At 48.8% G+C, this 23,004-nt stretch overlaps 2 protein-coding genes across 12 annotated transcripts in view; both read left to right on the top strand.

The window, feature by feature from the left end:
* The window catches only part of EHBP1 (EH domain binding protein 1), a 340,487-nt gene extending 330,956 nt beyond the window's left edge, over positions 1-9,531 (top strand). For all 9 annotated transcript variants that reach the window (XM_045979135.1, XM_045979137.1, XM_045979136.1 and 6 more), the window contains 4 exons: positions 531-630; positions 1,752-1,825; positions 8,098-8,212; positions 8,440-9,531. In XM_045979135.1, coding sequence (XP_045835091.1) covers positions 531-630; positions 1,752-1,825; positions 8,098-8,212; positions 8,440-8,530 — 380 coding nt within the window. In that variant the 3' untranslated portion in view covers positions 8,531-9,531. The remainder of the gene's footprint in view (positions 1-530; positions 631-1,751; positions 1,826-8,097; positions 8,213-8,439) is intronic.
* A 6,552-nt stretch (positions 9,532-16,083) lies between these two features.
* On the top strand, positions 16,084-20,253 carry OTX1 (orthodenticle homeobox 1). Of its 3 annotated transcripts, none has more exons than XM_045979657.1 (4): positions 16,084-16,180; positions 17,077-17,228; positions 18,472-18,640; positions 18,716-20,253. In XM_045979657.1, exons 1-4 carry the CDS (start codon positions 16,084-16,086, stop codon positions 19,291-19,293), a joined length of 996 nt encoding a protein of 331 aa, XP_045835613.1. In that variant the 3' UTR covers positions 19,294-20,253. The 3 variants fall into 3 exon arrangements, with proteins under 3 accessions (XP_045835613.1, XP_045835611.1, XP_045835610.1); XM_045979655.1 differs by having other exon boundaries at positions 16,084-16,204; positions 17,074-17,228; XM_045979654.1 differs by having other exon boundaries at positions 18,472-20,253.
* Positions 20,254-23,004: the final 2,751 nt, after the last annotated feature.

The following is a 23,004-nucleotide window of genomic DNA, read 5'->3' as shown; positions in this document are numbered from 1 at the left end:
ATATCTTTAGTTTACTTTTGGGGAGGAAAATAAGAAAAAAAGCAAGTTGTTACAATTGGAAGCTTTCATGAAATCTCTGGACTTCTCTGATCTTCCTGCTAGTCCTATAATTCTCATAATGATTTTTTAATGTGTGTGTGTGTTTTTGTTTTTGTTTTAAATCATGACCGTATGTCTGTCAGCACCCTGAGTTCCTCATTGAAACATAATAACAAATCACCCTCTGGGGAGGATTTAAAAGTTGGAACAGTTTTTTTTTTTTAAACTGTACTTAATGTTAGTTTGATCTGTAGATATGTTCAGGGGGACTGAAATATACATGCTGGATAATACCAGCTTTAGAAGATTGACTTATGAATTTTTAGATGTTGATTTCTTTTTTCAGACCCTGGACTTCAATATTGTGTTGTTATAAACAGTTTAATTTGTGCTGTTGGGGTACTAAAATATGTTTCATGTTAAAAAAAATACTTGTGCTAAATTATTATTTGGATTATAAAATGTCAGATAAATAATTCGCTGAATTACAGGAAGGAACACAGAAGAAGAAGAAGCTATGATGCAGGAATGGTTTATGTTGGTTAATAAGAAAAATGCCTTAATAAGGAGAATGAACCAGCTTTCTCTCCTGTAAGTACCCATGACTATGCTTGTTTTTCCTACAACACTGATGAATCTTGGGCTTTTTGTCATTGCCTTCTTTAAGATTTCCTATTTATTGGGCTTATTATTTTTCTTTCCTTGGAGATTACAGTATAGTTTATATAAAAATAAAAATTAAAAAGAGTATATAATCATTTCTCATCTGAACAGTACGTTTTTAAAAATAGTGATATGTACTGAAAAATGTTTATTATATAGAAAGCCAAGGAATATAAAAAAAATTTTGTATTTAAGAAATAAAGCCCTTGTGCACAAAAGGAGATTTGGATTATATTAAGGGTTAGAGGACAAAAGAAATAAAATTGAAGTTTATTTAACCTCACATTTTAAGTTAAAAATGAAAATAATTCTTAATAAGGACAAAAGTACATTTGCATTCTACAGATGATGTTACCCTAAATTTGGGTAATTCCTCCAATCATAAAAAGATCACTTTTGTGTACAGTAAAGTGGAGACCAGACCAAATGTAAGCATTCTTGGTCTTTAGCATTTAGTTCACTGTAGGATTTAATGTGTGTTCTTTTTGTTCACTAGCAGTATTCTTATATTATGCCACCTAGTGTGGGAAGGAGCAGACTTACATGTTTTATTTTAGTGAAAACCTCTATTTTTGTCATTTCTGCCATGCCTGAACTTGGTAAAAAGAGTTATGAAGAAGCACAAAACTTAAATCCTCCTGGATTTTTAATTGTCTCTGTATTAAATTTGCACTGGTAGTACTTACATGTTTCTTATATTCTTTTTACATGGCGTTCCAGATACAAGTGTTTATAGTGAGCTGTGAAAAATATTTTACAAAATAGTCTTATACCTGGCACTTAACACAAGAAGCATTGAAGAATGAGACTACTTATCTGAAGATTAAAATATACCTCTGTGCGATTCAAAATTGAAGGAGAAATATAATAGCACTAGTAAATATTCAACCTGAGGAAGGCTTTAGGTTTGTGTATCATTTGTTTGGAGTAGCTTAAAGTTAAAGAGAAAAGTCAGTTATGAGTCCTAAAATCAATGTAACCTAAAGGTTCTTTTAAGTGTTTAATGATTTAGTAATTAGCATATTGATGAACTTTTGCAACTTGCCTAGGGAAAAAGAGCATGATTTAGAACGACGGTATGAGCTGCTGAATCGGGAATTGCGGGCAACGCTAGCCATTGAAGGTAAGACATGGCTATGATGGAGAGAGGTATGTGAAGTGTCAATTGTCAAAAGAGATTTAAAGAGTGTAATACACTTCTGGTCTCACTAGGTGTGGCCTGACTAGGAACCAAAAGGAATTACAGATAAATACCTTAGAGTTAGAAAGCCAGAGTCACATAAAACTTAAGAACCCTAATTCAGATAGATAATCATTATATGTACTATTAAACACAAAATTGTCTTGCTTTGTCAGTAAGCTGAAATGTCCATAAAATGGAAAATACAAGGAGTTAAATGATTTAATTACATTTTACTGTGTGAAATTTAAGGCTGTTTCCAGGAGGGAAGTAGGGATAGGTTTATCATTTTGATTTTTCACATCAGACTCTAAATTTTACCGTAATATTTAATTGATGTCAACATGGAAATATGTCTGCGGTCCACTATAGTTCTTAAGATTCCAACTCCTATTAAGTGAATATTCAGGCAAAGATTGACATAGGAGATAAATAAAACACTTTCATACTTTTCGTAAAGCTTTTCTATGAATTACATAGTAATCCTAAGCATCGTTCATAATATCAGTTAATATCAGCTAGCTTAATATGGCATTTACTATGTATGATTTTTTTAAAAAATTCTTACATGTTTAAGAATGCGCTTCTCCTTATGCCTTTTAGTTGAAAATGTCTTGTAGTTCAAAGATGTCTGCTTAAAAACTAATCCTTTGGGCTCTGTAAAATGGACCTTTTGTCTAATCAATGCAAATTGATTTTCCTATTCTATATTGACCTCTTAACCCATTGACTGTCCATAGTAATTTCCTTCTTTACCTGATAAGGTACCTGATCCATAATAAGCCAATTCTAATTAGTTTAGAAACTAGAAATTTAAGTTTGTAAGGGAAAGCCAAATGAAATTGTATATTTAAAAAATATTTTAATTAATATTGTGATTAAATAAAATATATGCTATTTATCTAAATATAATCTTATACATATAAAACTTTTATTTTTAATTACTTTTAATCTGTAATCTCATTTGATAAATAGGACTGACAGTGTTGTATATCCTCATTTAAAAATCAGATTTACTTTTTTTTAAAGGCTTCAGATAGCTAATTTCCTTCAAATGGCTATCCAGATGAATCAGATTATACATTGATAATGACTAAAAATTTGTCAAAATTATTTAAGAAGTTCTGTAAAACTTGCCATTGAAATAAAATGCACGGGTATGCTAAAACATACTTTTCCTCTTGATACAATTTTTGTAGTCATGGTGTAGTCTTTAAAAGAGATTGGAAAGCTAAATATTTGTAAAGTGGGTATAATAGATACTATTTATATGGTATATATACGTATGGGTGTCATAAAATGTATGTATATATTATATAAAATGTCTGACTCATTACATAGTTTATTCTTTATAGATTCATTATACAATATACTCGATACAGAGTATTAAAAACACTCTCTCGTGTATAGTAAGTTAAATTATCCCTAAAATACAACTTGACACAATACAGTTGACTTTTAAGGCAGATATTGTTTCTGTCCCCAAACCAGTTATATTACCAAATACCACCTTAAAAGGAGGGGCATGAAACGTAGAAAAGATCTCATTTTTATGGGTAGTCCTATGCCTGTTTGCCAAACCTACAATCACGAATAATTGAACATTTTATCCGCCTCTTCTCTTGTACATATCAGTACAAAGTCATATTTTTTTAAGAAGGGGAAAAGGGGTTTTTCAAACACCTTTAATACAATTGGTATTTTTTTGAAGTTTTGTTTGGTTTTGTTTTATTTTTTAATTAAGGTCATTGTCCCATAAGTGAGGGTGCCGGTTTCTGGGTTGGCTGGTTGAGGGAAAGAAGAGATTTGAGGGAAAAAGTAGCCTGTTGATGACAAATAAATGGCACTTTTTCATAAGAGGCCTGTCCCACTAGCCTGGGCAGTGCATGGGCTGGGATGTCCTAGGCAGGTACTGACTGTTGTGACGATCAGTTCTGTGAACACAGTGTCCTCTGAGTCAGCCCTTAGAATGTGCACACATGTAGTTCAGTAGCCTTTTGAAATATTAAAAACCACAGAAAAACACATAAATAGGCAGCGCTAGTTGGTGTTGTTTTGCTTTCCTTTGTTTTAAGGTTCATTCATTCCTCTTTTTGTCCCCATCTCTTCTACTAGGTAGCCATAAGTTGGTTTTCTAATAAATTAACTAAAATCTTTTCAAATAAATCTGCACCAGGAGAAAGCACAGAAAGTTAATAGCCATATAGCACATTGAAAGAAATATTAACAGCTTGGTTTGAGAGGGAAAAAAAAATTCAATATATCCATTCTTCTGAAAATCCATAATCACTTTGGCCTGTTTTTGCCTTTTTTTTTTTTTTCCTTGAGGTGTTTTTTCATAGCAGGAGTTTCACTCTACTGAGCTAAGTTGTAGGATCCCTTAAGCTAACAAACATCTTTTAGATACTTTTCCTATAGTTTTTTTGTTCCTGATTATTTAATGCCCCCTTAGGAAAGATAAATTCATTTCTGCACACATTGGGGTGGGCTTTTAGAAAGTGGTGTGTTCATTTTCTGCACAAGAAATGGATCTTCTCTAGGATTTTGTACATCTTGATTTATTCTTGGCTCAGAGTTTGAAGTGGGTGCTCTTCTAAAGGGATTTATGCATAGGTTCACTATTTTTGTAGTTATGGTTTATATGATAAGCTTTTTATATTTAAAATCAATATGTAATCCTGTGGAGGAGCTTATCCCCTAAAACCCCATTTGTAAATCTATTTTAGCTTTGTTACACAGCACAGCCACAGTCTTCCATAGATTGATTAGGTACAGCAGTAGAATCCTATCAAATGGCCTGCTCTGATGATGATGCAAACTCTTTCAGGATTGCTAGTTGACTGGAACTAAAGATAAGACTTGACTGCAATCCCCCAATGTGCTCTTTACAAAACTAGTGTTAATTTTCATCAAAGTGCCAGGCTTATTTATAGTGGCAAGGTTGAAGGTTTACTACAGGAACTTTAGGTCCTTTCTATCAAAGTATTTATAGGTATTTCTTTTGCCTTTTTTCCAAGGTAATTATCAACTTCAGCAAATAAACTGAATCAGGGAATGAATAATTGGCCCTATATATAAAAAAGAGATTTTTAAATTAACAAAACAGCTCAATGCAGATGGACATAAACAAAATCTCTTTATTTTAACACTTTGGCTCAAATGCAGCATCAAAACTTAATCCTATTTGTTGCAAGAGGATATGGCTTTTGTAGCAAAAGTACATTGGAATCTTTAAATTAATCAGAAGCCACATTGTAGTCTGTTCAAGTCAAAGTCAATGTATCTAGCTAGCTGTGACTGGTGTTATAGGTGAGTAATCCTTTCTTAAAATGCGTAACAGGTAACATATAAACTTACAGGCAGGTTTTTAAAACATGACATTACATCTAGGTGAAGCTACTAAAAGAGGATTTAAATTTTTTTTAAATTTAAGCATGAACATACAAATATGGGTCTTGATCAATTTTAAAGGTATTATGAATTTTTTAAACTATCAAAATAGTTTAAATTCCCAAATCAGCATTCAGATATATGTGTATGTGTATAAATTTACTCCCGTGAGAAAGCAAGTGCAAAGTAAAAGTAGTTTTGCTAGTGTAAAATCTACTCAGTGTACATAGCTGTTCCCTCTACAATTGACTAATATCTTATAAATAGATATTAATATAGCAATGACAAATTTAATATGAAAAGTCCTTAAATTTATGCTGCAGCATTTTAAATTCTAATGTCAGTTAAATTTGACTGTGAAATGATGAAAATAACCTAAATATTCATAACTTCAAAAATGTTTTTGTTACAGTTACAGAAAATGTCAGTATTGAGCTAGGAAAAAGTTAATTTTTTTAAATTATTCAATACTTCAGGGGTTAAAAAATAGAAGTTTTCTCTCATCCATATTGTTAAAGCCTTACTTATCTTCATATTTCTAATTATTAGTTAATTAAAAATGACTGGTCAAGTACAGAGAATGAACAATTTAATTAAGAAAATTATATGTCTGTTGTTAAAATTTATTTTTTTCTTGGTTTTAGAAAATTTTTGTTATTTTCCATTTAATTGTATTTTTTATGTGCATGGTGGAGGAAATTTATTTCCCAGTTGTGAAGCTCTTATCAAAATGTTTTAGAAGTAAATAATTATGAAGCTTACAATCAGAATGATTTCTAGAGGTTGAAAGTGGAAAAATTAACATTCATCAAAACATAATCTTACTAATTTTAAAATTTAGTTATAAATCTTTTACAAACTTAGCAGGGTTTTCTCTGAGTTAATATTTCTAGAACTACAGTTACCTGAAATTAGACTAGATGACCTTCAAGATCCTTCCAACTGGAGTGTCTATTAATTTTGCTCCTGTGTAGAATAAGACTGATTAAGAGCAAGATCCAAATTAGAAAATTGTCTAGCGTTCCTGACCACAGCTGCATTTAAATCCAAAGGACAAAACTGTGATAGATATGGCTTTTCTTCAATTTTACTGTTTTGTTATTTTTTTTCTTATATTCAGAAAAAAACTTTGCAGAGTAATAGTTTCTTTACTTCTTCCCATGCTATAGAATATTTCACTTCTTTTATTTTAATAAGACTGTAATGTGACCAGATATTTAATGTACTTGTGTGATTTTTGTATCAAATGTGGATAATTAATACATAGCATGTTTCATATATATGTATGTATGTATTTGAGCTTATAAAGAAAGGAATAGTGGTAAAATTGAATAAACCATTCTAGCTTTTTGCTGCTATTCTAACCTTTATTGCATGATGATGCATCTAATTTTTAATTTGTAAATACAAGATAGAATTCCCTCTAGCACCATTTGCTTTCATAAAGCTGCTGAGCAGTTTGCTGTCTTGAATAAATTTTGCTTTGGAGGGGGTCCGGGGGATTTGAACCAGCACATTCTTGTGTGGTTTGTGAAGATTCACATGGTAACCAGCGGTGTGCATTGTTAGGTTTATCTGAATAAGCACCAGCCATGTGAGTTTTAACATGATTGCCCAGGGCAATGGAGAGAGAAGAGAGAAACCCGAAAGGATTGCACTCCTCTGTTTTTTGGAAAGTGCATTTGCTGGGGGAGGGGGCTGCATGAGTCAGTGGCCCCGGTTTTTTTTTTTTTTTTTTTAAAGCTGGTGTCCTGTTTCCCTCTAGGTCCTCATTTGTTCTGCTATCTGCCTCATCATCTACTTCTTCTTTTCATTGTTTACCTTCCTAATGAGGGAGGCGGGGTAGACTGGGGGTTGATTGACAGCTACAAGCCCTTACAGTCTGGCCAGAGAGCAGTTGGCATTGGTTTTAAAAGTGCTTTAAATGTTCGATTTGGTCCTGTTTTTATTAAACGAAACTGCTGCTCATCTTAAGGAAATTATCAGACCAGCGACGATTAGCAAATATATTATTGGGTCCTAAAACCTTCCCAAAAAACCTGCTTCTACGCATGGAAAGAGCACTGGCCATCCGATTTTCCAACCCTTAACGTGGGATTTCAAAAAGAAGTATGTAATTTTTCCTTTGCAGAAGTGCTTTGATTTTAAACCACCCAGCAAACCTCTCCAAAAGAAAACTGGCTGTGATGCGATCGAGAGCTGCAGTGTAATACTGCAGAGCAAATTTATTTTTTACTTCAAAGAAAAATGCTAATTAGCCGATTCACTACTTTTAAAGTTATTGTGAAGCATATGGCGCCCAGTGTGAGATACATCCAACTGCTAAAATAGAGCGAAGAGGAAATTAGCGAAGAATGGGCTGTATGGGGTGAGCATGGGGGTGGGGGAGGAGGATAGGTTCTCAAGCAGATTCTCTAGCCTTTTCAGAGTGATTTTTATCGCTTATCTCTACTTCCCGCCCCCTCATTTGCCCACTTCCCCCACCACCAACTCTCCGGCGGATCTTTTCTGGGCCTCTAACTCTGCCTCCCCCGCCCCCCACTTTGTCGGAATCAGGTGCGCACCTCCGGCTGGCCACCGGCTCACACCTGGTCTCTTGCAGGTTCCAGCCCAGCGGTAGCCGAGCCCATCTGCGGGAAAGATTTAGGAAGTTAGGTTTTAGGGTGAAATGCTCATCACGACGGCCAGACTCCCCTTTAAACACTCTCGAGTGGCTCTCTAACATGGTTTGCGGAGAGATACAAGGAAACTGGAAAAGGCGGGAAGGTGGGGGGGGGTTGTGCCGAGGCTCTGCGGGTGGGTAACGAGCCTCCCGTCCCCTGCAGACTGGCAGAAGACCGAGGCCCAGAAGCGACGCGAGCAACTCCTGCTGGACGAGCTGGTGGCCCTGGTGAACAAGCGCGACGCGCTCGTCAGGGACCTGGACGCGCAGGAGAAGCAGTGAGTCGTCCGTGGGGTCGGGGGAGGGGGGGGTCGAGTCTCTGCCGCCCGCTGAGGGGTCATGAAGTTTTCGGGAAGTTCAGTCCGGAGGTCTCCGTGGGGCCCGGGGCAACCCCCGCTGGCCCCAGCAGCCTCATTCGTGCTGGGGCTCGTATTGCGAGGTGAGAGGAGAGTGTGGCTTTGCCTTCCACAAAGAAAAATAAATTTGTTTCCTGTTTGACTTCTAGGGCTGAAGAAGAAGATGAGCATTTGGAGCGAACTCTGGAACAAAACAAAGGCAAGATGGCCAAGAAAGAAGAGAAATGTGTTCTTCAATAGCACCCGGACCAGAGTCTCCCAACATTTTATTCTTGGGTCCCCAGACTAGAAATTGTCAGACTCGTTGTTGATGTAAAACTTTTAACATTTTGGGGGGCTGGATTGTACTTCTTTATGACCACCACCACCCCTTTCCTCCCTTCTTTCTGGATAATAGAACTCCAAAAGAGCTTTGTTTAAGGATGTCTTTTTTGTGTGAGTTGTTAATTTCCTTGAAATCATGTGAAATAAATTTGCACAGATACCTTGTGAGTGATTGGTATTGAGAGTATTCAAGAGAGTGCTCAAAGAAGAAAGAAAAGAAAACCCTTCCTTCATTATTTTCCCTCAGTTTTTGATGGGAGGAAAATTTGGAACATTTTTGTTGTTGTTGTTGTTGTTGTTGTTGTTGTTGTTGTTAATAGCATAATGGTGGGGGGGGTATGTGGGGGATAAGAAAAATGTCATGAATGATTTTTCCAGTCCTGCCATATGTAACACTTGACTCTGTTACCTAAATTTTATAGTTAGATCATACTCAATCTACTTATTAAACTGTGTTCTATTTACCAGTGGGATTTTCTGCAGTTGTTTTGCATTTCACTGTAAGGATAATAGAGTTCCTGTCCTCTCTTTTCCTTAGAGGATGGCCCTTTAATGTAGGCTGAGACAGTTCTGTGATTTGAAGGTGAGCTATGAGGATGGGACTAATTGACATGCATCAGTTTACAAAGACGGTCTTATCATCTGAGAATGCGCCATCTTTTTCTCTAGATAATTATTTATTACATCTAGCTTGGTTCCTACATTTTGTTGGGTCTCAAAATTGGCTCAAGAATGCTGTTAATATTTATTCTGTATTGATAAAAGTCTGTCTTGCCACTATGAGTAAATCCCCCAATTAATATTTTCTTCTCTAGCATAGCACTGTCATTTTTTTGTGAAAATGGTTATCTGTTTATTTATTACAATACCGAGTCATATATAAATTTTCAATAAAAGCAGAAACTTTCTTACCTTAACCACTGCTGCTACTTCCTTACAATGAAAACTTGACACTGGTTTGAGAGGTTCCTGTATCCATAAGACTTTTCATGTTGAAAAAAATGGTTCTCTTGAATGCAGAGCAGGATCCTAGGCTGTATTTGGAGCTGAGTAAGTTTACACCATTCCGAAAGGGCCCTGCTGACACACGAATGCGAACTGAAAAGCAGTTAGTCATATTTTCATAAGCAGTGTAAACTATCATCTTCTGTAAAGGGCCCTCTCTGTTTTTAAGGATTTGAGGAAATTTGTGATTCCACAGCACTGAAAAATGATAATATCTTGATGAATTTTCCACATTATTTTCAATTGTTAATGTTGCACTTATGAAGAAAAATTATGACTTCTGAGAACCTGAAAGTCTGCAGGTACTGAAGTGAAAGGAAGAAGATTATTGTTGGCGGGGAGGGTAAATGTGTGCAGGTGTGTGTGTATGAGATGAAGGAACGAGAACTTTTAATAAGTTCTGGGCTACAGAAAAAAACTGGCGATTTGATAGTAGTTACCATCACTCCTCTACAGAAGTGTCCGAAACAAAGAAAGCTCGTTCAACAAGTCTAGAGACAGAAAACAGTCCACTAGCGTTTATACTTTAGCCTAGATCACAATAAACGTACACACACATACATACATGTACATTTACACACAAATACACAAATTCCGTTCGAAAGGTATGCAGCTGCCTTCAACTGACAGTCTTTCAAAATGATAAAACTTGCTACGGTAGATTTCTTCATGAAAAGGATTTTAAGAAGTTACTGAAAAGTTATCGGAACTAAATGAAATTGAGTATTTGTCCTGTTCACTCACGCAGGAGAGCGGAGCCCGCTGCCGCTCTCCGGGGGAAGCTCTCAGAACCCGACTCTAACCTCAGGGAAGCGGCAGACGAAACCCAAGCTGCCTGGGGCTTGGGCGGCCAGCATCACCATCCCATTTACGCTGCATTCGGGGAACCTTCCCTCCCGAGGAGCCTCGCGGAGAGGCGGCTCTCCTCTGCCGCTCCCGACCTGTCAAGTGACAGAAGTTCCCTAGACCCACACTTGCTGTCCCTCCTGCCCCAGTCCCGAGCCTCGCGGGGTTTCCATTTGGGCTGCTCTGTGGCGCCCGCACGCCCCGCAGCGGCGGCGGAGCGCCGACCCCCGGGACCAGGAGGGTCTGGCCCGCGGCGAAGGCGCCGCGTCGGGATTTCGTCGCGTTGTTGCCCAGAGGCTGCCCGGCGAGCGCAGGCGCAAGCCCAGCGTGTGGAGAGGCCCGAAACCAGAAAGCCCGCGCTGCGGGAAAAGAAACTGTGGGCCCAGGGGTCGTTGAGGAGGAGGAGCGTTGGCAGCCTGCTGGCTTGGGCACAGCCCGCGGGCCGGTGCAGAACTTCCGCCCCTGGCCAGAATCCCACGACCCCGACGCCAAACCCCTCCCCCGTCCCAAGTGTCCCCCAGAGTCTGGCCCGGCCTCGAGGTCACCTGGGTGCTGGATCCGGGTCCCAGGGCCCAGCTCCCACGCCCTCCTCCCCGGCCCGGGGGCCTGGAGCTGGGTCGAAGTGCTCTCCCTCGGTGAGGCCCCCATTTCCCCCTCCCTGCCCTGCGGCCGTTGTTGGAACAGTCGCGGCTTCTGGCCCAGCGTCTCCCACCTGGACATTTGCCTAGCGACGGCCGCTTCAGTCCTCCACGCCGCGTACAAGAAACTTTCATCTCAGTCTCTCTTCCTCTCTACACTCCTCCCTCTTCCTCTTTCTTTCCTTAATCCTGGGGTTTTATGGGTTGAGCATTAAGAAAATTCGCCTGCAATTTAGGATTAGATAAATACTTTCATGGGCGGGGGGGGGGGGGGGGGAGACTGTGCTACTTGATACCTCCCAACTTCCCCGAGACCGTGGCAGCATCTGGAAGCGAGAGCGTCGGACTCCCGCGTGGCGGGCCCTGGGGACCGTCTGAGCACATTCCAGCGCGCACAGCGGCCCCACCTCGCCGCGCCGGACCTCGGCCGGGCGCTGCAGCTGCAGGCGAAATAGGGCCCCGCAATAGGCAGGAGTGTGAGAGGTTGCGGGACTGGGATTAGGGCATGCACCCCGGCAGCAGAGGGCTACACCCAGGCACAGAGCGCGCAGGCCTGGACTGGGCTGCGCGAGCTGGGGACGCAGACGCTGCCGCAGCGCACTCCTGGACGCCCGCATAGTCTTCCCCCCCAAACGAGTACCCTCCTGCCCGCGCCTTTCCCCAGAACTGGAGGCGGGGTGTATTCCATTTCTTTCTTTAAACCTCTGCACTGTCGCAGGGGCTCTGAGCCACGGGCCTCGAGGGCTACTCCCCGTGGGGGCCTCTGCGAGAGCCTAAGTTGTGTCCTCGCCCGGGTCAGCGCTGCGCTCTGCGCAGTTTCTTTTCCTGTTAAAGCTTTTTCTTTCTCATGTTTTTTCCTTTTCTCTCATTCTTTTATTGTTCGTTCTCTCTCTCTCTCTCTCTCTCTCTCTCTCTCGTCTTTCTTTCCCTTTTGTGAATGGGCTGCGGTGTCTTTGTTCTGGAGAGAAGCGCCCGTGTCGCTGACTTTTGTGAACCAGAGAAGGATCTTGTAAAACCTCCTTTTCTCCTTCATACTCCCCCACTCCCACCCCTCCTCCTTTGCCCCTTTGATTAGATGTTCCCTCATCGTCCAAAAAAAAAAAAAAAAATGTAATTTCGTTGGTCTGGCGGCCACTTTCTTTGAACATTAGCTCGCTTTCAGCTCCAACTTCAATTAGAAGGAGTTGATTTTGAGAGATCAACAAAAGAACCGACCAAAGCCTTATTAAAGGTCCTAAGAAGATCTCCCGGGTCCTTTGAGAAGCAGTTAAGGAAACAGTGTGCCCTCCATCATATTCTGTTACCGTATTTTATTCGGACTCCAAAGGAAAGTGTCGCTTGGGGGAGGGGGAAGCACTTTGATGAGCGGCGGCCGCGGCCCCTTTTCACTCAGCGGGCTCCCTCTTCCTTCTCCTCCTCCTCCTTGTCCAGAACCCAGTCCGCTCTAGGTGCCCGACCTCGCGGCCCCGGCAGCGCCGGCGCTCCCCACCGCGCTGCGCCTGGCGGCGCCTTGACTCGCCCTCACACTTAACGCCTGTTCAAACTTTTCACTCCGCCCGTTGGAATGGAGGGGAGGAGGGATTAGGAAAAAGGGGTAGGAATTCCTCGAAAGGGAGTAAAGTGGTGCCTAATATTCAGAAGGAGGTGCCACTTACAAGAATCGCCTTGCTCAGGGTTGGGGCGAAAACATTTTTTTTATTTATTTATTTATTTATTTATTTATTTATTTATTTATTTATTTTTGGCTCTTTGAAAAGTCCACCAGGTACACGGGGTTGAGAAGTTTGTTCGGCTGGGAAATGGGCTTCGCCAGTACGAACAATCCGGGGAAATCGCCCCAAGAAGGCTCCTTCCGCAGTGTGTGGGAAAGAAATTGAGGGCAGGGGTCTGAGGCCACGTTTTCCTCCAGATAGTCTCTGGTAGAAGGAGCCCGGGAAGGAGACGGAGACTGAGTGTGAAAGAGAAAGTTTCCCATTAAAATCTTTAGATTCAGAAGAAGAGTGTGTGTGAGGGATAGGAGACGCTGAGCTCCAACATTTGAGAAGAAGCGTTTAAGATCTGCAAACACCCTTCGTGGGGACTGTGAACCCCAGGAGACGCCGAGGAGCAGGTAAGTGGCGGTGCCTCCCCGGCGGGTGCTGTTCCCGGGCGCGGGAGTCCCGAGGCGCCGAGGCGGGATCTGCGCACCCAGAGCCGCTCCTGCGCTCGACAAAGTAGCCTGTGCCAGCACGAGCCGCCCGCGGCGTCCGTCTGCAGGTGGTGGCGCGGTTGAAAGAAGACGCTGGGGCCCGCGGCGCCGCGAGAGGGGCCGGGGGCCCCCTGCACTCCAGCCCGCGGCTCCGAAGTTCTGGAGCCCACAGCCGGGCCGCCCAGCCGAGTGGCGCACAGGAGAGCGAGGGAACCGGTTCTCCAGCACCTCTCTGCCACTCCCTCACGGGCGCCGAAAGGGCGAGGGAAGGGCGGGGACCCCGGGATGGCCTCGGGACTGGCGTCCCCCTCTGCCGACCGGGCTCTGGCGCTGCGTTCGCTGTCCTCGCCTCGCTCTGCGCGGCGTTTGTCAGCCAAGCCCTGGAGTTAGCGCGCGACCGGGGCGGGGCGGGCGGGCGGTGAGGGCGGGGTGCAGGGGGCGGAGGAGGGCGGGGGCGCGCGGAGGTAACCCCCGGCTCGTGCTGCCATTGCCCGGCTCCCTGTCACTCAGCCCGCGCGGGGCCGGGGATTGGCAGCATAGCCCCGTTACGCACTCACCTCGCGTTCACATACCCGGGGAGGGCAGTAGAAAGGTGATCAATCTTCATCAGGCTACATTTCCAATCACCTAAACAACCCGGCAAGACAAGCCACTCCGACAAGGTAAATCGCTTGATTTATTTAGTTTGCACAGTGCCTCTGCAGGACTTCCCTAGCCCCCACCGCCTCCACGTTGTATCGGGAATGCAACTGCAACCGCGAGCCACCTCCCAACTCTGCCCCTTTCACCCCCACCCAACCCTTTGCGGCCCCTCGGCGTGGTCCCGGGCGAGGTAGTGTCTCGGGAACGCGTAGGGCTTTGCAAACAAAGTGTCTGTGCAATAAAGTGAAACCTGGAGGGACACGCACAAAGCCACTGGAAAGAAAGAGAGGAGGGAGGGAAGTTGGGGAAAGAAAGAAATTCGGGGGTCCTAGACCAACCGTCCGGCCCGGCGAGTAATTCCTGTGCCGCTCTGTTTTGCAGGTTGGCTGTCCCTCGGGTCTGTGTGAGGGCGCGAGGTAGATGGTGAGCGGCCCCGGCAGCTGAGGGCAGGTAAGGAGAACGCCGCGGGGCCGCCCTGGACTCCGGGAGCGCGTCGGTCGTTCTTACCTCCCCTTCCTCACAAGGGTCGCCGCTTCCCAGGTCCCCGGCAGGTGGGCGGGGCTGGGGGGCGGCCTCGCTTCCCTCTGGGTGCGCGGAAGACCCCAGATCTCTGCTTCGGCCCCGCGCCCCCTCCCCCGCCTCCTCCGAAGTAACCGAGCCGAAGTGCTAAGTTTAAGAAAGTCTTTGAAAACTCACGCGGCAGCCTAGCAGAGGCGCCACGGCTTGACGTCCTATTCTCTTTCGGCTCCAGAGCCCCGGCTGCTTCCTTTTCGTCCCCTTCCCTGCAAACTGTGTTGCCCCAGCCCAGACCCTGGGTCCTGGAGGATTGGAGCTGGAGACTTCTTTAGCTCTAACTGCTCTCCCTGAACTCCCTAGCCCGGGCCCCGGGCTTGCTTTGAATTCCCCCGGCGCAGGGTGAAGCGACAGGTCCCCTGGGGCCCCGGCCGCACTTCCCCAGCTCCACTTTCTACCCCTGAGAATAACGCCTCAGATTGGAGGCAACCGGGGAAGCGAGGCTTCGACCTTCCAGTCCCGGTCAGCGTGAGCTACGCCGCCGAGGCCTAGTTGTCTAGTCTCCAGAGGGTCTTGGGGCTGCGGGTTCATCTAGTAGGATAGGAAGGGAGCACACGAGAACGCTGCACTCAGGCCTCCCAAATCCATGAGACCCTTTGGGGCGCTGAGCGGGTCACCTTTCAGCCTCCGCCGGGACGACATTGTCCACAATCAGGACCCTGCAGAAAGAAGGACCCGCTCGCGTTCGCGAAGAAGGGCTTGCGCGGCCGTGGCGAGGCGCCCCTGACCTCCCGCCGCGTCTTAGAGCCGCCACCTCTACCGTGGCCCCTTCTGCGTCTTCTGGCCGCCTCTGCGGGCCCAGGGCCTGTAACTGCGGTTCAGGTGTGGTGGGATTCCCGGTGAGCAATCTTTCAGCGGCTGGGCACTGAGAAAGTTAACTGGAGGGGTGGCTGTGGTCTCTGGGGCCCAGACCCAGTGGCAGACACCTGGGAAGGAATGTGCTCTCCTAAGTAGGCAGTGTGTCCCAGAGAGGCCCAGGTGCTGCTACACCCCCGCAGTGCCTCATCTTAGCTCTCTGGAGTTTCTACCTTTTTGTCCGGCTTTCAAACAAAACGAAACAACCCTTTATGCCCTGGGCAGGCTGCCTCACTGGCTCGAGTAAACGTTTGCTTTTGCAGTATTGAGGCGGGCTCCTATCAGACCAGAATTTTGCCTAGACTTGGGACCTTGTGCACTCCACCTTTCAGGCTCCCACCTTTCCCGCTTGGCCCTCCTTTTAACCTCTCCTCACTCCTAGCAACGCCCTAGGAGTGCCTTTTACCCATTCCAAGCCTGAAAAGAGGCAATGACGATGGAGAAAAGCTTACTTTTTCAAAAGAAAGCTGCGGTCTTTGGGCCAAGGCCTTGTAGAGCCGAATTGACCGCCCTGCTAAGTTCCATAAGCTTGCATTTCTCCCCATCCCAGCCGAGACCAGGTAGCCGAGATGGCTCCCAATCACTGTTTACATGTGTCTCCTGTCTCCATAGGCCAGGCCCCCAGAAGGAACAGAGCTTGAAGGACTGCGCAGTGGGAGCCCCGCACTGCGCCTGGCCCCGGCCCCCTGGATCCATCCGGGCGCCTCCACCCGGCTGTTAGCATGATGTCTTACCTCAAACAACCCCCATATGGCATGAACGGACTGGGCCTGGCTGGACCAGCCATGGACCTCCTGCATCCTTCCGTGGGCTACCCGGGTGAGCACTGGTCCCCGTCCCCAGGCCCTGCAAATTTTGGGGACCCCAGACTCTTGAGTTTGGGCACACACTTTGTGGCTCAGCAGGCCCAGGGAGCCGGCTGGCTAGTCTGCCTACAATGCACTGCACATTGCAGGCTCAGGGGGCAGCCGCTGGTGGGTGACTTGGGCCAGGCCAGTGAAGTCGCGCAAGGTATGCCTTCCCAGCCTGACCACACGGTAACCTGTCTCTTGTTGTGATCCCACCAGCAGCACAGAGTGCATTTACCCACGGATTTGTTTCTCATGGGTGGCATTTTTGGGGTGTGTGTGTGTTCCTTTCCCCCAATATTGAATGAGGAATCTGGATACTCTCTAGAAGCTGACAGGAAGGGCCAAGAGATGAAGAAGAGGGATTCTTCCTCCCTAATTAAACTGTCCTCTCCATTGTTGGTCTGCACCAACTTTTGCACTGCGAATGTGGAAGGCTTGAGACGAATTGTGGCTCCCCCCCCCCCAGCTCCCACTCCTTCACCTTCATTTATTCCCTCAGAAAGTGTTTTCCAGGTGGTTTTTCTGCGCACCCCTTACCCATGCTCCAGCCAGGCGATGGGAGGGGGGGAGGTGGTGAAAGAAAAGAAGAGAGATTGTATAACTTCTTTTCCTTTCTTAACCTCCGAGAGGCTGGGAAAGGGGCAACTCTAGAGTCTGGAAGACACAGGTTCCCAGTCGCACACATGCACTTTCTCCCACCTGTGGCCTCTCAGGCTCGGCCTTCCGGGGGAGTTTTCTTTGGCTTGGAGCTCGGCTGTCTTTCACAACGGCCTCGCACAGGGCCTGCGGGGGGCCTGTCTGCGTCCTCTAGCGGGGGTCCGCGTGGCCACCGCTGACCCGAGGCGCCCCCGCGTGTCCCCTCAGCCACCCCGCGGAAGCAGCGGCGGGAGCGCACCACCTTTACACGCTCGCAGCTGGACGTGCTCGAGGCGCTCTTCGCCAAGACTCGCTACCCTGACATCTTCATGCGCGAGGAGGTGGCGCTCAAGATCAATCTGCCGGAGTCCAGAGTCCAGGTGCGCGTGCCCAGGGCTCCAGGGTCAGGGTAGGGGCCCTGGGTATGGTTGGAGAGGGCCAGGGAAGGGTGGTCTGGTGTGGGGCGGGCCTACCGACTGGGCAGCCCCTCTCAGACTCCCCCTAGCGCTCAGCCCGGGCCTGGGAGAGGGGCAAAGTTAAAGTAACTAGCTTTTGTAACTGGATTCGGCCCTTGGTCCCAGGGCGCCTTCGGTATCGAAAGTCCTTTTAAGAATTTCGGGAGAACAAACAAGGCTCCTGAAAGTAAAGTGCCTAGAGGGCCCCCGACACTTGCCCCTGCTTCTTCGACAATTCCAGGATTTGGCAGCTTCCTTTCGGGTCTTGAATCCTGCCTTTGCTTTCGCCCTGCATCCCGGGGATCCTGGAAATGGAAGAGTGGAGCTTGGCCAGAGCCCGGTGCCCTGTCCGAGTGCACTCCGTGGGTGGCGCCGGTGTGATTAGATTCTTCCTTTGCCCAGAGAGGATGCCTAATGCAAAACCCGGCTACCGGCTTTGCTGTTTCTGGTTTTTGCGATAAAAATACTGTTTGGATTATAACTCAGAACTCTTCTCAAGAGGCTTTTATCTTGTCTTCTTCCGCCCGAGGCTCGAGAAAAAAACCAGGAATATTCTGCCATGTACCGGGGTCCTCCAAGAGTGAGAACTTTGCCCCATTTGGTTTTCCACTTGGAGCCAAGAAGCCCAACGAAATTCTGCTCAGGCTTCCTTCCCTAGTACCCCGAGTGTACTGCCTCTGTTCGGCCTCCTGGTCTTGCCCAGCGCGAGGCCTCCAAGGGGCCGACTGGCTCCCATTTCAGACTTGGTGACTGTCCTGTGCTCTGCGGTCTCCTTCATTCCTCTCCACAGTTTCGTCAGCTCTATTCATAGAAGACAGGGCCTCCAAACATACACGAGGTTGTTGGGAAGCAGCCAACGGCAGCAGTTTAGAGATGGCTGAACTTCTGGCTGGACAAACGCAAATGTTCCGCCCTGGGGCAGAGTTGCGCTGGGGGAGGGGAGGTGCACATCCCTACTTTGCCGGAGGAGGATCTTTGGTCTGAGGAATGGGGGAGGGTGGAGGAGCTGGGACCACGGATGTGGGCTGGCCTGGACGGAGATGGGGAGGGGCGGAGGTCTCGGTAGGAGAGAGATGAGAGACCCTAAGACGGGTAGTGGATACAAGAGGCGGGGGAGCAGCAAGCTCAACTCGACCCTGACACTCTCTTCCCCATTCGCCCACTGCAGGTCTGGTTCAAGAATCGCCGTGCCAAATGCCGCCAGCAGCAGCAGAGCGGGAGCGGGACCAAGAGCCGCCCAGCCAAGAAAAAGTCGTCTCCGGTGCGGGAGAGCTCGGGCTCGGAAAGCAGCGGCCAGTTCACGCCGCCCGCTGTGTCCAGCTCCGCCTCGTCCTCTAGCTCGGGATCCAGCGCCTCCGCCAACCCAGCGGCGGCAGCGGCTGCAGGCCTGGGCGGGAACCCGGCGGTGGCAGTCCCGTCGTCATTGAGTACGCCGGCTGCCTCATCCATCTGGAGTCCAGCCTCCATCTCGCCAGGCTCAGCGCCCGCGTCGGTGTCAGTGCCCGAGCCACTGGCCGCGCCTAACAACGCCTCGTGCATGCAGCGCTCGGTTGCCGCGGGCGCTGCCTCGGCCGCAGCCTCTTATCCCATGTCCTACAGCCAGGGCGGCAGTTACGGGCAGGGCTACCCCGCGCCCTCCTCTTCCTACTTTGGCGGTGTGGACTGCAGCTCCTATCTAGCGCCCATGCACTCGCATCACCACCCGCACCAGCTCAGCCCTATGGCACCTTCCTCGATGGCCGGCCACCATCACCACCATCCGCATGCGCACCACCCGTTGAGCCAGTCCTCAGGCCACCATCACCACCACCATCATCATCATCACCACCAGGGTTACGGCGGCTCAGGGCTCGCCTTCAACTCTGCCGACTGCTTGGATTACAAGGAGCCTGGGGCCGCCGCTGCTTCCTCTGCTTGGAAACTCAACTTCAATTCGCCCGACTGTCTGGACTATAAGGACCAAGCCTCGTGGCGGTTCCAGGTCTTGTGAGCCCAGGAATGGAAGGAAGAGGAGAAGAAACGCAACTACCTGCGCCCTCCGTGGTCCCCGTCCTGTTGCTGCTGCTGCACCGCCCGCCTTTGCCTCGGCTTCTGCAGACCTGAATTTTCATGCCCCTAAAAGATGCCCTTTGCCTGCACTGCCGCCCTCATCCTTCTGCCACTTGTTTGGGGGATGTGCAGACCCGCCCACCCCTTGGATGAGGGGACCGGTGCCTCTGCTTGGCCCGCAAGTTCTATATGGGGAGAGCTGGGTGCTCTCCTCCTCAACTCCTAACGAACTCCTAAGCCACCCTCCTCCAGTCTTTCTTTCTGGGCAGTTGTTATGCACTTGCAGCCTTCGGAGGCTCTTTGCTCTAACTCGCTGTTTGAGCCCTACACTTTTATTTATTCTTTCTGGACACTGGAATCACTAACTGGCATGTGTCTGCCCATCGGAGTGCACCCATACTCCACCCCAAATCAAAACAACCACTGCTTCCCGCTGGCAGACTACCGCTCCTTCAGCTGCCCTCGGTCCCGCTCCCCGCCTGCAGGCCAGACCTTCCCGGCGCTTTCTCCTCCCCAGCGGGGTGCGCTGGGACAGGGTCCGAGGGAGGAGCGCCCCTAGCCTCTCGCGCACAGCCCCGCCCTGCGTAGAACTGGCTCAAGCTTCCGCCTCGGCGGGAATGCTGTACATAGTCGGTCCGTTCCAGGGACCACTTAAACTTTTTAGTTGCTGTTGGTTGAACTGAACATATCTCGTCTTAGCGCCCAGGAAATAGAACTTTAAGATATATACAGCATATATATACACATATATATACACACATATATATAAAACAAAAGCAAAAAATATTTTCCCTCTGTCCCCCTTCCTCTCTTCCTTAAACAGTGGCGCTTTTATTTTTTCAGTTGTTGCAAAGCTGACCTGCCCTCTCACACCTTCTCCCTCTGTGTATTTATTAAAGTGAACCTTTTTGGTTCCAGGAAGCTGGGCGCGGAGGGTCGGGAGGGTCCGAGAGTGTGGAGGAAACAGCCAAGTCAGGGTACTAGGGGAGGGGGCTAGGCTGGGCGGGGACGTAGGACTGATCCCTTCACCAGGTCGAAGCAGAGAGTCGCAGTTCCGGTTTAGAGACCAATCACAAAAGAAAACAAAACAAAACAAAAAAACAAACAAAAATACGGCATTATGGAAAAACAAACAAACCGATCCAGGCCCCAAACCCTAGTTCCAATTCCTGTGTCGGCTTCTCTCTCTTTAAGCAACCCTGTTTTGTCTAGTGAGTTTTTAGTGCACCTTCATTCTCCGAAATCTGCGGAGAGCCTGCTCCCGTGTATCAATTTTGGCTTTGGCCTTTTCGTCCAGTAGGTGGGAAAGTAATTTGTAAATTTGATTTGTCCGATGTGAAGATCACAAATTACTTGTTGAAATGTAAGGCAGTCCCCTCCCCCCCCTTTATCTACACTATTTCCCGAAAATAAATGCAAATTAACGAACGGCTTGTCAGTGTCGCTCTTCTGATTCCAGCCCCAGGTCCTGGTCTCGGGGAGCCTAAAAGGAGGGAAACTCCCGTGTTAATACCCCCGAGTGTTAATGACCTGTGTGAAGCAGGAGGCCAAACGATAAGGAGGGAGGACGTGGCAAGAGGAGTCTCCAGAGAACGTTCTCTTAGGGAGTGTCCCGCCCTCCCGGTCAGCTTGGCCTCTTCCCCCAGGCGTTTTGACCCCGCATCCCCTCTTGCCATCCAGGACAGAGACAGGTGTCAGGACTCAATTCCCGAAGCAATTCCTTTCTCTTCAGAGGCAGGAACCTGGCACTGATTTCTTCACCCTAATTGCCTGCACCAGACAGAAGAGGGGGAGGGGAAGAGGGTCGGAGGCGGGAAAGGATAGCTCTGTAATGCTTTCAGAGCTGAGCCAAAAAGGAAAAGAAAACAAAACGACAAAAAACCGATTCGTGTCCTGCATTTTGGCAGCAGACAACCTTCCTTTCTGCTGAGCTGTCCCGGGTGGCTTCACGGCGGCTAGGGGACCCGAGTCATTTCTTCCACGTGCTAAGATGTCCCTCTAAACCCTCAGGCCCTTGCCAGAAGTAGCCAAGTTATCTTTTGCGTATTGTGAAGTTTCTTTAAAACGCAAACATTAAATCTAGAAAAGTCGACAAGGACGCGTTTCATTTTGGCAGGGGAAGACGACTCCCCACTTGAAGCAGGGGGTCGCAAAGGACGGTTCCATCTTGCCCTGAGAAACCAGCAAAGAGGTGGGGAAGGGGTGGGACGATTCCTCCAGAAAACCCAGAGCCGGAGCTGTCCAGATTGTTTGGCCTGAAATCTCCGGGGTGTAAGGCCGAGAAGCTGCTCAACTTGTCCACGGGCGGGAAGGAAATAAGGAAACAACGAAAAGTTTCCTGCGAAGTGACCAACACACCCTATTCTTTTTGTCCCGTGTGAGACCTGAGAACCCAGCCTGAGGCCGGGTTTGGAGAACGACCCCTCCCTCAGGGTCCCGCGCGGAGCAAGGTCTTAGGGCTGCGAGCTCCGGTGGTAGAAAAGCCTTTTCGGCCGCGTCCTCGCCCCCTGGACTCCGTAGGCCCGGCTCAGGCGCACTGCGCCTTCCTGCTCCAGCAAACCCATTATCCCCGACTCAGCCAAGGCCTCGCTGAGCCCTGCCCGCCGGCGCCGCCCCCGCAGGAAGACCCCATGCGCAGGGCTGGGCCGCCCCCGCGCGGGCTCCGCCTTGGGCAGCGCCTCCAGTTAAAGGCGGAGCCAAGGCCGAGCCGCCCGTGGACTGCCGTGGCCCCTCGGGTGCGGGGCCCGCACGTGCCGGAGAGGCTGGGAGGGTGGCCGGAGCTAAGAGGCTTGCAGTCCGCGCTGCACGGGCCTGGGCACCACTGCTGGAGGGCTTCCCAGGCGCTCTCCACAGCCGACCCTGCCCGTTCCGCCCCGAGCCGCCCCGGCTCACGCAGCAGCTGCCAGTGCCGCTAGAGGCCCAGGTGCTAGGCTGCGCCCGCCCGCAGCTCTAAGGCGGGTTCTGGGGGGTGGGGGGCGCCTAGCGGTCCTCTTGGGTGTTCGGTGGAAAGAAAGCGGGAGACCCGGCTTTGCGCCCGCTCGGACAACTGTGTGGCCTCCGCAGCAAGGTACTCAAACCCCTGGGCCTCAGTTTCGTCGCATTTGTTAGTTAGTCCCGCTTGGCCTGGGACGCTCCAGAACTTCACACTTCGGGCGGTGGTTGCTGGTGGGTAGGTCTGACGCGTCCCCGCGGCCGGGCCACTCGGCGGCGACTAGAAGCTTCGGCGCCTGCGTACTTCGGCAGACGGGAACCGGTGGCCAGGCGCTCGGAGGCCCGGCGGGAGTTCCCGCCCGGGGGACGAAGCTTCGAAAAGAGGCACGTGCTTTTCCCAGGGCCTCCCCGCCTGTGCCGAGGCCCCGTGATGCCGGGTGGAAACCAGGAGCCATGAAGGCGCTGGGGCACCGCAGGCCCTCAGGACGCGGGAGCTTGGGGGAGCGGGGTGAGTGCGTGGCCGCGGTGGGGGCGCCCCAGGTGCAGTGAGGGGAGGGCGCCCTCGCCGGCGGAGCGTCCCCGGGAGGCGGTGGTGGCGGCGACCGCTGCCGCGGCGGGGAACGCCGAAGGCCCCTCCCGGCCGGCCACCTGTTCATGGGCAGAGCGGTCCTCAGCTCGTCCCTCTGCCCCGGGAAGAGAGGTTTGTCTGGTTTGGGTTTTG

This window comes from Meles meles, chromosome 15 (assembly GCF_922984935.1).
Source record: "Meles meles chromosome 15, mMelMel3.1 paternal haplotype, whole genome shotgun sequence".
NCBI lineage: Eukaryota > Metazoa > Chordata > Mammalia > Carnivora > Mustelidae > Meles > Meles meles.
This window is presented reverse-complemented; position numbering and strand designations above follow the sequence as displayed.